Source organism: Montipora foliosa, chromosome 12 (genome assembly GCF_036669935.1).
Source record: "Montipora foliosa isolate CH-2021 chromosome 12, ASM3666993v2, whole genome shotgun sequence".
NCBI classification, from domain to species: domain Eukaryota; kingdom Metazoa; phylum Cnidaria; class Anthozoa; order Scleractinia; family Acroporidae; genus Montipora; species Montipora foliosa.
This window is the reverse complement of record NC_090880.1, coordinates 39953117-39965915: the sequence shown is the minus strand read 5'-3', so window position 1 is coordinate 39965915 and position 12799 is coordinate 39953117. Positions and strand designations below refer to the sequence as shown.

Genomic DNA, 12799 nt, shown 5'->3' with positions numbered 1-12799 from the left:
TCAATAAGATAGCAAGAAGATATAAGTCACTCTAAACTCTAAACACACAAACCAAAATCACGCTCAAGCAGTTTTAACTGTCGAATCTCTACCTGCTAGTTCGATCGTTTTCTGACGTGACCACCTCTTGAATGTGCTCAGCTTTTGTTTAGAAAATATTTATCGTAAACTGTGACGTTCGAAAATTACCGGAGCTAGTGTTCGCGTGTTTAGTTATTTGATACCATCAACGGACTTCCTTAAAGCAGGAAGAACGTTTGAACCTAACTGTCTCATAATTCGAAAATTGTAACTAAAACCTTTATCTCTTTAGAAACACTTTATAAACAATTATTGCTACTTTAGTCTGCTGGCAGCCGGTTTTTTTCTCCAAGGGTCACTAGGACGAGCACTTAGTCATCGCAAACTCGAAAGGGCGGTATGGCGTTGGCATGGCGTTGGCCGTGTAGAGAAGAAGGCGAGACAAGGGTGGTATGGCCGAGTGGGGAAGAAGGCGAGCGGCGCCCATGTCTCGTCCCATTCCCTTTTAGCCAAAACGTCTTGCCTCATAACTCCTACTGAATTACGAGAGAAAAACAGACTGCCAGCTAGCAGTCTATCTACTTTGACACAAGCCACCACTAATAACAATACACATGCCATGCGGCCCTGCATTTGTTTGATGAAAACACATGACAAGGCAGTATGCCAAGCCTAAGGAGTCAATGCAGAGATACGTAGATGATTTGTGGCTAGGTTAAATTCCACACTATATATTTTGCTATAGTTCGTGTCCGCGTGGACTCGGTTCTATTTTGTGAGAAATATTATACATACATTCCATTGATGAGAGATCAATACACTCAGCTTGACGCATTCAACAGTTACATATAGCCACAGGTCCACTTAAAACACGATCTGTTCCACTCCTTTTGATGAATAGCAAAAATAACGCTAGTCTTGTGGAAAATTGATCTTCGATCAAAAACTGCCCATTTTATCACTTATGGCAGGTAGAGGACCTATCGGAGGCTGGGTCACAGATATTTTAAAGAACAGATACCTTAAGCCTTGAATGTTTCATCAACTCTTTTCCACTCGGTATGTCTGTCTTTTTTTTTTTTTTGGGTGTGTGTCAATACCAAAAAAGTCGAGTTGAAGGAAAGAAAGCAAATCTAAGGGCCACACCGTCATATATTAACGCAAGTCACTAATTCATCAGCTGAACCTTTTCTTCCATCGAGATCAGCCCAGTACGTAGTGTTTCCAATTCTTAAGTGGCACATTTTACAAATTTAAATGACAAGCGAAGCTGGTGAAGTAAAATATGCAGTTTTTTCTCCTAAAATGTTTGTTCTTTTCTTCTCATAAGCAATAAAATCTTTCTAAGGAATTTTTAAAATCTTACCTGGACCGAGAGTTGTCCTTGAAGTTTTTCTTCGTAATCCCACTGGGTAAGCCAAAGATTGGGAGGTTCTTCTCCTTGCTATGACCGTGAGGGCTGGTGCCTAGTGAGATAACAATTTCGTAAAAGACGAAGCAACACACGATAATTAAGAATTATTTACGAAGGCGCGTTGGATATATAACTAAGATATTAGATAGCTGAGTCGGCTATAATCATCTCATATCCAACAAGCGCGAGTGGAATAATTGTTTTATCAATAACGCTCACAAATTTTTGATAATTGATAAATCGTCCCTCTTTTATTTTGTAAATACAAGAAAACTGATGCGTACAGTTACTGATATTTGTAGAGCATGGTATGTAAGCTCATATACCATGACGGCTACGCCAATCAAAACTCTAGAATTGCATCATCCAATGATCTAGTTTTTAATAAGAGACGATAATGTCCCTGCACCGCTAGTGCAGACCCTTATTTCCCACCAATACTATACGTAAGCCAAAACCCAATCAAAGTCAAAGTGCAACAGAACGTATTTCGTTGAACGCTTCCCGTTTCGGTTATGGAATAAAACGGTTTGAATATCGCAAAACCATGTGATACTATCGAATCGCGTCATTGAATAATCGTCAGTTGAACTGCTCAAACCAATATCTTGAGAATTTTACATTTGCAATCAACGATTCCCTCCAGCTTTTTTTCAGATTTGGGGAGCAAAAAGATGAAATTTTATTTTGTCTGATAATTCACGGGCGCTCAACATTTACATTTTTGTATAACCGGCGGTTGTATAGCAAATAAATTATTCGCCAAAATCTTAACGTTGGATAATATGCAAACGAATGAATTTGGTCGTTATGGGTTATTTCAATATTGGGCAACTAAGGTATTTAATGAACAATTAGCTTTAAACTATTTTAACCTAGAATAGTTATTTTATCAATTGTCTTTTCTCTAAAAAATAATTGAAGGAAATTGGACTGTGTATTTTATTGCCAATTTTACAAGAAATAGTTTTATGGCTGAATGAAAGAGGGACACCCGAAAATATAAAAGCTCAAGGCGCCATTTGGTCTACGTCTTTATTTAGGGACTTGTAGTTACATTGGTCTTTGGCGAAATCAAATACCGTGTTCCGGTTGAAAAGTCTCTCAGAAAATGTTATTACAAATTTCCAATTTATGTTGCGTTGGAATCAGCCAAGCGAAAACGCTGGAACCAACTTCTATCCATAGCCTTTTCTAGCGAGCAAAAGGAGAAAAGAGGAAACAAGCAAACAGCAAATCCTCTTTGTCCAAAATTTCCAGTAACCGAACCGGACGTCGTCAAATAAACTTATTGCCGGGTATATGTATAATACTGGTATAGTATCAGTATTACACACGCAAAAGATTGGCGCATTAAAAAGCGGTTTATCAATTATGTATGTCATGGGGACAAACGTACTTCAGCGAACGTTATCTCAACCTATTTTCAAACAAATTAAAAAGAACAAAACAAAAATATATCAAAAAGTGCGGCCTTAGGAACAGACGTCATTACATGAAGTAATGTCAAGTAGCTGTCATGTACGTATTCATTGACTCATGATGAATTAAGTAATCTATGGACAGTTGATTGAATTAAGACAAAAAATAAATTAAATGAAACGCACAAAGAATATTTTTAAAGCAAGTCAAGCCTGTTATTCTTTACATTTGACATATTTGGAGACACCTTCAAAATTAAACAACGTTATCATACACCAAAGGCAACAGTTACAGTTAAACGTCTAAAATGAGTAAAATGTGTACCGTTAGTTCAGTTCCACTCATTGTGAAATCACCTCTCAGTTTTCCCAGCATAACGAACATCAATCAGTTTGTTACATGGACGAAGTCAAACGACGAAACAACTGATGTTCAGGGCGGACTCACGAAGCAGAAGACCGAATTTTCTCGCCGCCTGAGTTGTGCAATCATTTATCAGCACCACAGTCCACTCCGGTCACGAGCGCTGACGGATTCTCCCAAGAAATTCGAACAAAACCTTTGCCTAACAATTCGAACACACCAAACAGGTCGTGCCAACAGAAGCAGATTGAAATATTCCTTTACAAGAACGCGTTTAAGAAATCAGCCAAGCTCCTTGCATCCAAAACGTGACTGGTTTTTGCACTTTGCTTCAGTAATTGTTGTAATAAATTTTATATTGAATTCTATTTTGTATTGAAAATAATTAGCATGACGTACTCTTTGTATACGTGAGACAGAAAAAAAGGTTAATGGTAAACATTAGCAGCTAGCAACCAAGGTAAACAATTTTCAAATTGTAAACAATCCTCTAATAGTCTCTTTTTGTCTTCTTGATGTGCGCTTCATTTGTCGTAAAATTAATCAGAATATTCCATTAAGCCGCGGGTTGGAAATCCTAAAAATGAACTCTATTTCTTGCACCATTCGCGTACACGGAGATAAATAAACCTAATTTTTTAATAAAACTTTTCTGCCTACCTGGATAGTTGACCTATCTTACATCTTTTGCACAACTTTCTTCCTCTTGGTGCTTTTTTCGTTGTCGTAAAACTTTCAAACAAAGTTTATAAAAGTCATGGGAAAAACATTCACAGCCATCACTACAAGGTACAAATTTTTGGTCTTAAAAAGTCCACACCACAGGTTTCTTTTTCACGTCTTTATGGTCGTATGCCTCTGCCATCAAACGGATGGCACTAGATTGTTGTTTTAAAAAAATATCTAGAAAGAACTTTAATAAATTCCGTCTTAGTTGTGCTTCCTGTTCCTGCGAAACGAGGCGTGACTTGGTGGAAAAACACGTCCTTAAGCAGAAGTTGCAATGATTTAAAAAGTAACTCGAGTCAGTGGTATCTATTGTAGTGAAACGAACCTGGTGACTTATAACTCACTAAAATGCAAGGAACCATGCGATCGTTCAAAGAAAATCTTGTGTGAACTGCAAGAACTTAAAAATCACTTTTAGCGAAATCTGGCAATTGCTATTCGAAGAATAGATCACGTTCTTTTGCAAAATTGGCGGAAATGACCCATCGAATTCTGTACCGTTTCCAAGGCCGGAATTCTTGTATCATCAGGTTGATACAAGACGCGTTTATTTAGTGGTAAATTGCTGTAAATTCGACTTTGCCAAGAAGAAAACGGTAGAGAGAAAGGTCAAACAGTTTCAGTGTTAAAAGCTGTAAGATGCGGCTTACGACGAGTGCGAGAGGACTGGGACTTTCGTGTGTTTACCACGCGTTCACGTGGTACTTGACATTTCGGCACCAAGTTATAATTTCGTTCACAAGACTCGTTTCTTATATTCAAACTGCTAGTCGAGTAATTGATTAACCTAGTGTTTTCGGACTAACGAACTGATTCAACCGACGGAAATCGTAGACTGGTGTTTAAAATGTTGACAGTTTCTGCATGCGAGACTGGTGTCCGAGTTCCCTTACAAATCAACATGCAGGATAGAATACATACCACGAGGTACTCAGTTCTATTATGCATGACGACAATGGAAAGAATATGCAATTACGATAAGGTTAAAAAAAAGAAACCACGATGTCTTTGCTACAAAGCTCCATTGAAATCAGTTGTTTACACCATACAGGTTCCGTGTTGCTGTAGTCCTGTTCAGTAATAGACCGCAGAAGTCGTTTGAATGTGGTAAGAACATAAGAAACGCCTTAGCCATCAGAAACTTTGTTCGTGAGCCACCTTAACTCTCTCAGCAAAGTGACGTCATCTATACGATTGAGATTTTGCTACAAGGGCACAAGATAAAATTAGATGTATTTGAAGCTTAGTGTATTAAATCGACAACTCAAGATTACTGTGGGTATCAGTGAGTTTAGTGGTCGAATGAAATGAACTTAATAGAAAATATAACACGAAAGATTATTTGGTCATACACAGCGAGTTGAGTCTTATTTCTTATTGAGCTTCGATGGACGAGAAAAAGAAATTCTTTAAGTATCCATTAACGTCGGCTGCAACGGCAGGCTCTATATATGTCGACATCCAAACGTCCAATCTCAAGCAGAAGCGTTTGTCTTTCACTCACTCGATAGATTACGCTGCCTCGAAATCTTTGGAGTCTTGAAGATAACCAAACGAGGATGTCGCGGAAGTACAGAAATAAGTAACAGTGACAACTTTTTTACATGTACCCCAAGAACTAAACTGAATCATCGGATCAATTTGGAAAATAAGAAAAGATTGATACTGTGTCCAAAACAGCTAAAAGGAAATCAATGATCCCTTTGCCTAACATCTTTCACGGCGATTTACAGTGTCTATTTCCTCTTTGGCTTGAGAGGCTGTAAATGAGGATTTAACTTTTCATAGTTTAAGTAAATGAAAGAATATCTAGTATAGCTCACTTTAATTTCCATTCATGAAGTGTGACCACCTCAGAGTTTCGATATTAGGTAAGGGTACAGAAATATAGCGGGGTGGGTGTAGTCGCAGGCTTAGATTTCTTTAAAGATTCAAAAGTTCACCTTAAAATAGTGTATTAATTGCAAACAAGAAAAAACGATTGAAGCTATCATAATGGCCTTAAGACTAATCAGTTTGCCACGTTTTGAACATTTGCGTTGCTTTATCTCGCTGCATAACTAAATACAGTGAATGGCGGTGTACATAAAATGAACTAGAGACAACAAATATCCCGTCGTACCGGCGTTAAAGATCCTCAATCATACCTTAAGTGTATTTGAGCCTCTGAAACTTGTTTCTCCAAGACAAGGATTCCCCAAAATGTCATCAAAAGCTTTCCTAGAGTGACTTAATTGACCATTATAAATCACTGTTTGCTTGCACGGAGTATTGTTGCTCTAATCTGATCAAGCCAAATATTGGGATCAAGTTGATCGCCGAGGTGGTCGGATATTTGCACGTTCCGGCAAAATACTCACCTGTTTTTTCAAAGCAAAATACATGAAATACTTGGAATATTTTAAATAAATTAAAAAGCTTGTGAGCGTGGACGTGAAACGGGAATAAGTTCGTTATCGCTTTGTTTTAACTGATCTCAATATCAAGGATTTTATAACGAATCAAAGCCATGCGGACGAAAACCTTCTTGAGTGTCCTAATCGAACGACAACTATGGCAAAACTTTTGAGTCAGTGCTGTTTGCTATAATAAGTCAAAAGTTATTCCATCGAGGCTCTATTTATAAATAAAAAGTACGTCAATATTCTTAAAAAAGCTTTTAAACAGTCGTTTCCTGTGGTGCAATGCATTATTCTAAAGCCTGTACAATTGTGTTTTAAATATCTAAATAAGAGAGGCACTTTTCCCAAAGTTCAAGCAAGTGAGCTTCACGGGAAATCATTTCGAACGTCAGTTGGCTGTTTTATACGTGACCATGCAGTTGGACTGAAAGCCTGAGCTATTATGAGAAGTATATTTTACGAGAGCCGCTTGGCAATCGGCACTTACAAAAGTTACTAAATTTTAGACATTTGAAAAATCTCTATGGTTCATTAGTTCAAAATAACTGCTTTTCAAATGAATCAATGTGAGTTATTTTATAGTGCAGAATTAGCTAAAGGGAATTTTTAAATTTTCGATCTCGTTCCTTAATTACAGTTTTTTCGTGTGATGATAACCTGGGCCTATATACCAATTCAAAAACTCGCACACCTTCAGTTAAGTACATCATAAATTTGCTTTAGCCAATCAGCTAGTAGGTATTTTTCGTAAATCGGATTATATAACAGCTCGATGCACTCGAGTGAAAGAGAACATAGTTTTACTGAGATGCCGAATTCTTTTTGGATCGATTCGTGTCAGTTAAATTCACCATTTGTATTCCCATGGTCCCATCTCATAATAAATGGATCATATAAGTGTTTCATAATCTCAAAGAAAAAGGTTTCAGTCCGTTTGGTCAGCGAAAGAGTAATTCATTTCAAGAAACTTAAGTTATATAGGAAAGAGATGAAAAAATGTTGAGATCTTCACGAGAGGCCAGATTAGAATATTATTATCATAACTGATTCGGCTCAATTTCTTCTTGGAGTTCCGCCTCTGTCTCAGTATGGCTACAAATTAAAACTCAAGACTCTTAAATAATCAAATTAAGCAGAATATTATCGAGGCCCTCGTTTGACTGATAAAATCCGCTCGCCTTCTAACTGAATAAAGGGGTTATGGAGGGCATACAGTATTTCTCGCAATGAAAACTAAAGCTGACGCGCCTCAGTTCAAACTATGTCGATGATTATCTTAAGTGAAAGTTTGTAAACGGTTTCCTACTTTCAGAGTATCGATGTAAGGAAAGCAAAAGGACCCTTTCTACCAAAACGTTTAATTTAAAAGAAATAGACATCGATTGAATTTTCATAGAGTTGGCAACTTATAGGCAGTTGTAAACATGCTCAGTTGACAAATCCAAACCTTCAGGGAGAAACTCTACAACCTATGACTTAATGCACAAGCTGCTACAATATTGCAGAAGACAAAGATGACGTTGTTTGCGATGACTTTATTTAACGAGGGTATAACGCATTATTGACAACCCAGCAGTTTTAATTATGCCGATCATCCTAAAAACTACATTAATTAAGAATCCCAAGATAACTAGAGGAACGAGAGCCAGTTGGCTATCTAGCCGATCTACAAGCGTTGCCGAGGAAAGTGCATGATCCGAGCGCTAATTGAACCTGGAACTGACTAGCAACCAAACCACTCAGCCAGGCTGGTAAATATTTAAACACAAAGCGAAACTACGAGATTTATTCCATAGGCTTTCAAGAGGAGAGGTCTTTTATCGAAATCAACCGGTTATTCAAGTACCGGTATATTACTTTTTGTAATTCAATTTACCTTGCCCACTCTCCCTGCATTTATGACATAACTAAAGAAAATTATTCATACAGAAGAAAGCTAAACTTAAATAAACACAAGAAGTAATTAAAATACAAGGATTCAGCATGAAGAACTTGGAAAGAACATGAATAAGAGATAGTCCACCCACATTAAAAGTGGTTTTAAGCAGTGACGTCTGATAAAAAAGCGATGTAATCGTTCAAGAAGCACAAAACAAATAAGCCCGGCCGGGTCTGTGTTCATGAATCGAGATAAGTAAATGCTAACCACCTTATTAGAAATGGCGGTTCCTGAGTTTATAATTTCGTTATGAATTAAAGGACAAGAGAAAAACTTGAACTTCTTACTTGCGAATCATCTTTGATTGGTTCGTTTACAAACACCATGTCGAGGAACCAGTCTGTAGCGTTCACAAAATAATGAACAAACCACATATGTAATTTACTTTTCCATGGAAGAAAACTTCCCTATTCAAAACTGAAGGCACTATACAACACGAAAATTTAACACTTCTCTGTTCTATATTCAATCCCATGGGATTGGAAACCAAGACAACACATTTCTAGAGTGATTGATTATCTTTACATAAAACTGAGTGTGTTGTGTGCTTAACGAAGCCAATAATTGTTCTTAAAAGCGAGAGCCCAATCCAAGAGAGAGGCCATGACGCACCCATCAATTACTTTGTTTGTTTGAAAAACTTGACTTTTAGCGGCAACGAAAAAGGTTTCAGTCAATTACTTTGTCACAATGGGGAACTAATCAATAATTAAGTTCCTTTTTGCAGAATATGTGTTGATGTGGTCATGCTCAATTTTCCGAAAAGACTTAAGGGAAGTGTGAATTCATGCGGTTCCCTTTTTGGGATTAAGGTGGTCGATTTGAGAAGAAACAGTCTTCAATTTAAATTGTTAAAAAAATATTAAAAGTAAGCTCCTTTACGAAAAACACTCAAATTCGGGAAGCAATACTTGGCCTTGATTGAATCGCTCCTGCTTCTATTCCAGTTAATTCTAAAAATGAAAGTAGCCCTTGATGGACTTCTGAAAGTCTCTTAAAGCTACGCCCTTCTAAAACGAACATTTTTCTTGTCAAGTCTTGTAGTTGAAATTCAAGACAGCTTTCATGAGTTGCTTTTTTCATCCGGGAATGACGCATGCAACATGCATGTGGTTAGCCTTTTGTCTGTGCTACACGAGTTGTTCGCCATTTATAACTATAAGCGTTCAGAGCGAGGAATTCTTTGTAGTGCTGTGATGGTCGCACCATAACTCGCATAAGTGCAAAATACCTCTTTGAAATATTATTTTTTACATCCTAACAGTCAGAAAAAAACCTACAATTCATCACGCTGCCTGAAAATAATTTTCGTTTGTGCAAAATTCAAGACTGGAGTATTTTTGTAAGAAAATTGGAAGATATCTTTTAAGGCTGATAAAGGCAAAGTTACACACGAGCCCCTGGGGATCATAGGCCAGGTTTCAATTAGCGGGAGGCGACTGAGGTTATTGCTACCATAATTAATGATTGTAGCCCTGAAAAGGGCTATTCAGAATGTCACTGTATGACTCAGAGTCAAGGGATTTGTGTAACCTCAGTAGTTGGTATAACGCAAACACTCTAGCCCGGGCTGCTTGAAACATGGTTAGCGCTAACCGGCGTTAAATACCGTGGAAACCTACAGGTTTTGATACCTCTTAACCAGCGGTTAGCGCTGACCAGGCTTCGAGCAACCGAGCCCTGGTCGTTCAAATCAAGGACGATGACTTCCGCTCAGGTTGTCGAAACGTCAGTCAATGTCATCCTGTTACTTGACTGAGGAAACTACACGATGATGGGCGAGACCTCGAACCAGCTACCTTGTCGGAGGTTCCCCGAATAGGGGGATAGCTTTCACGGTTAACTGTTAAAAAATTGGCGTTCTCACGGCTGGAGGTTACTTTTTTGTCATTTTCACGCCCAAAGGTTAACGCTTTTGACGTTTCACGGCTCACGGTTGACCCCATTGAGACCCTTGTTGTTGGGAGCTCGATGCGCCAATTACCACACAACCATGACTCTTTTTAACATAGATAAGAAGCAACGATATCATGGACCGCCGCTTGTGAAAACGGATTATGTTTACCTCAAAGCTCTAAAATAGTGCATAAAAAGCCATAAAGGTAAACTCTCAATGACTTAATAGACAAGTAAAAAGAACGTTACGATTCAAAGTGCTGACGAAGTTTTCTTTCTTAAAGTGTTTCTTAGTGGTTATCTGTAAGTTCTGTTGTGAAATATTCTCGCAAGACTGTGCATGAATTTTACCATGGCACTGTTTTTGCAGTCTCACCGTCAATGAGACGATTTGTTCTACAGTGTGGCGGTATGGTTTTTACAATAGCGCAGGACGAGAAGAATGACCCTAAAATGTCGACCTTTGATCGCTGTAATAATATCGCTGAATAGATCAAGGATGAGACGACGAAACACATCCAAGCGAATAACTGGCTCTTCCATGCTTTGCAACTATAAATTAGAATATTATATTTAAATCTCGGATATTGCGTTTCTAGCTTTCTGTATGTCCTTATATCAGTGAAAACTGATTGCGTCGGTCGATATAATTATATCATTAAACACAACACAACTCAACATAACATAATAGAATAGATAGCAACTTTTCATTCTAACCTCACTTCCTCTTCTGCCCATGCGCCGTGGGGCTGCCACACTGGCTCTTCTTTGTTTGGAATGGGCAGCCACAACGGATTCCCGCTGACCAATACGATACGCCGGACAGGATATCTTCCGTCTTGGTTCATTATGCTTGACTGACTGCATTGTAAGGAGAATGACACATTGGTCAGATACAGCGACCTTCGGTCAGAGCATTATGCTCTATTTTTCTTAGTATACAAGCTTCCTTCTCGGAATGATTTGACCCGTGAGCTGACTAAAGTCCAGTTAAGACCTACAACAGCACAGGTTCCTATCTGTTCCTTGACGCCGAGTCTTTTTGGGTTGGGTTAATACCTGGAAGGGTGATTACCCCGTGGTAAGGGGGGCTAGAAGCCCTGGGAACGAGGTTGGGGCTGAGTCTGTTCTGATTCTCAAGCCCGTTCGGGGAGGTGGGGGGGGGGGGGGGTTCTGTTCCCTGTGGTATTGGGGAATCCATTAAGGTGTAAATGCGCGTCCCTTGTTAAGTTAGGTGGCCTTGTTAAGGCGAAAAAATTAATAAAACCAATATGGCCACTGGTCGCTTGAGTTCCTCACTACCTTAAGCGACAAGTCTAAATCAACACACTTAAGATTGTCTCCAGTATTGGTGCAGTGATTTTCATGTAAGACTTTGTTCATCAAAGTAATCGCTGTTATTCAATGGCGCCAACCCAGCATAAGAAATAGTTACGTCTTTGTAAGTAAATAGTGTCCAAAGAGGCTTTTTCGACACGCATATTGGTACAAAACACTATTTTTGATTTTGAGACCTTGTTTTTGCCCTCTCAGACGGTTCTGATCTACAGTATTTTTTAATTAGTGACAAAGGCTCCGTTATCAGATCCATCAAGTCTTTTTTTGTCAAGCATCGATCTAACAGTCGTTGTACTGAGTATCATGAAACGCGTATCTTAAACGTAAAAAAGTGGCGTATACTTATCATCAAAGATACAGCAGTGAAAACAGGCACCGAATGAAAGATATTGTTACCCAATAGAGATCAAGTGACGAACTTCCTTTGAAAACCGACATATTCACAGCAACTACAGCAGTAATAAGACAGAGCTGGCGCTTGCTCCTGTCTCGAATTTATTACGTTCCTTGGCGGGTATTCTGCAGTTTAGCTTGGTTCTCCCCCTATATCCTCTCATAAAATAGGACATCAACATACCCGCGAAGATGCAGTATTATAAGTAATGTATTTCATTGTATTAATAAATAAAATAAAATAAATAAAAAAACATACCCGCGAATTAAGCGGCTCCTAGGAATCGGAAAGCTTGAAAGAAAACCCCCAAAAAAGCCACTTGTTCTCATCACTTAAAAGTACCTTTTGGCGCGACAATCTAAGAAGTTTAATTTCGTTCCTTAAAAGTTTAATTTCCTCGACCGTCGAATATTAATGGCATTTGTATTTCTGATTTAACTTTGTATGCCCGGTGATAGCGGGAATAGCCTTACTCACACGCAAAATGTCTCAGTGTAAATTGCAGTTTTGTTCTGTACAACGAGAACTAGTCCATCTCTTGTTAGCTCGTTATCTTAGTTTGGTTCGCGACCTCTTCACAAGCAGATATTTCCGGCTCCTTTGCAAAGGCCGTAAATTAGTCACTTTACTAAAGTGATCTTGGTAACCGGGTCAAAAACATTCCATATCCGACCTTCACGTACTTACTGTAAGCTGGTAAAAGTAAACAAATAAAGTGCCCGGAAATTTATCTATAAGCTGAAAGAGCCTTTTGTCTTTTCCACCTATTTTACAAAGTTTTTCTACGAAACAGTAGTTCAATGTTCGATCGGTCGCCATCTTGACTTTGACCGACAATCATCTGATATTCTTACGGCTTGCTAGGGTTTCTAAATGTTTTC

The 12799-nt window shown here is 38.4% G+C and overlaps 1 protein-coding gene across 9 annotated transcripts in view; it reads right to left on the bottom strand.

Moving 5' to 3' along the window:
- The window catches only part of LOC137978836 (uncharacterized), a 46207-nt gene that overhangs the window by 15469 nt on the left and 17939 nt on the right, over positions 1–12799 (bottom strand). For all 9 annotated transcript variants that reach the window (XM_068825935.1, XM_068825936.1, XM_068825934.1 and 6 more), the window contains 2 exons: positions 10904–11047; positions 1388–1487 (listed from right to left, as the gene is read on the bottom strand). In XM_068825935.1, coding sequence (XP_068682036.1) covers positions 1388–1487; positions 10904–11047 — 244 coding nt within the window. The remainder of the gene's footprint in view (positions 1–1387; positions 1488–10903; positions 11048–12799) is intronic.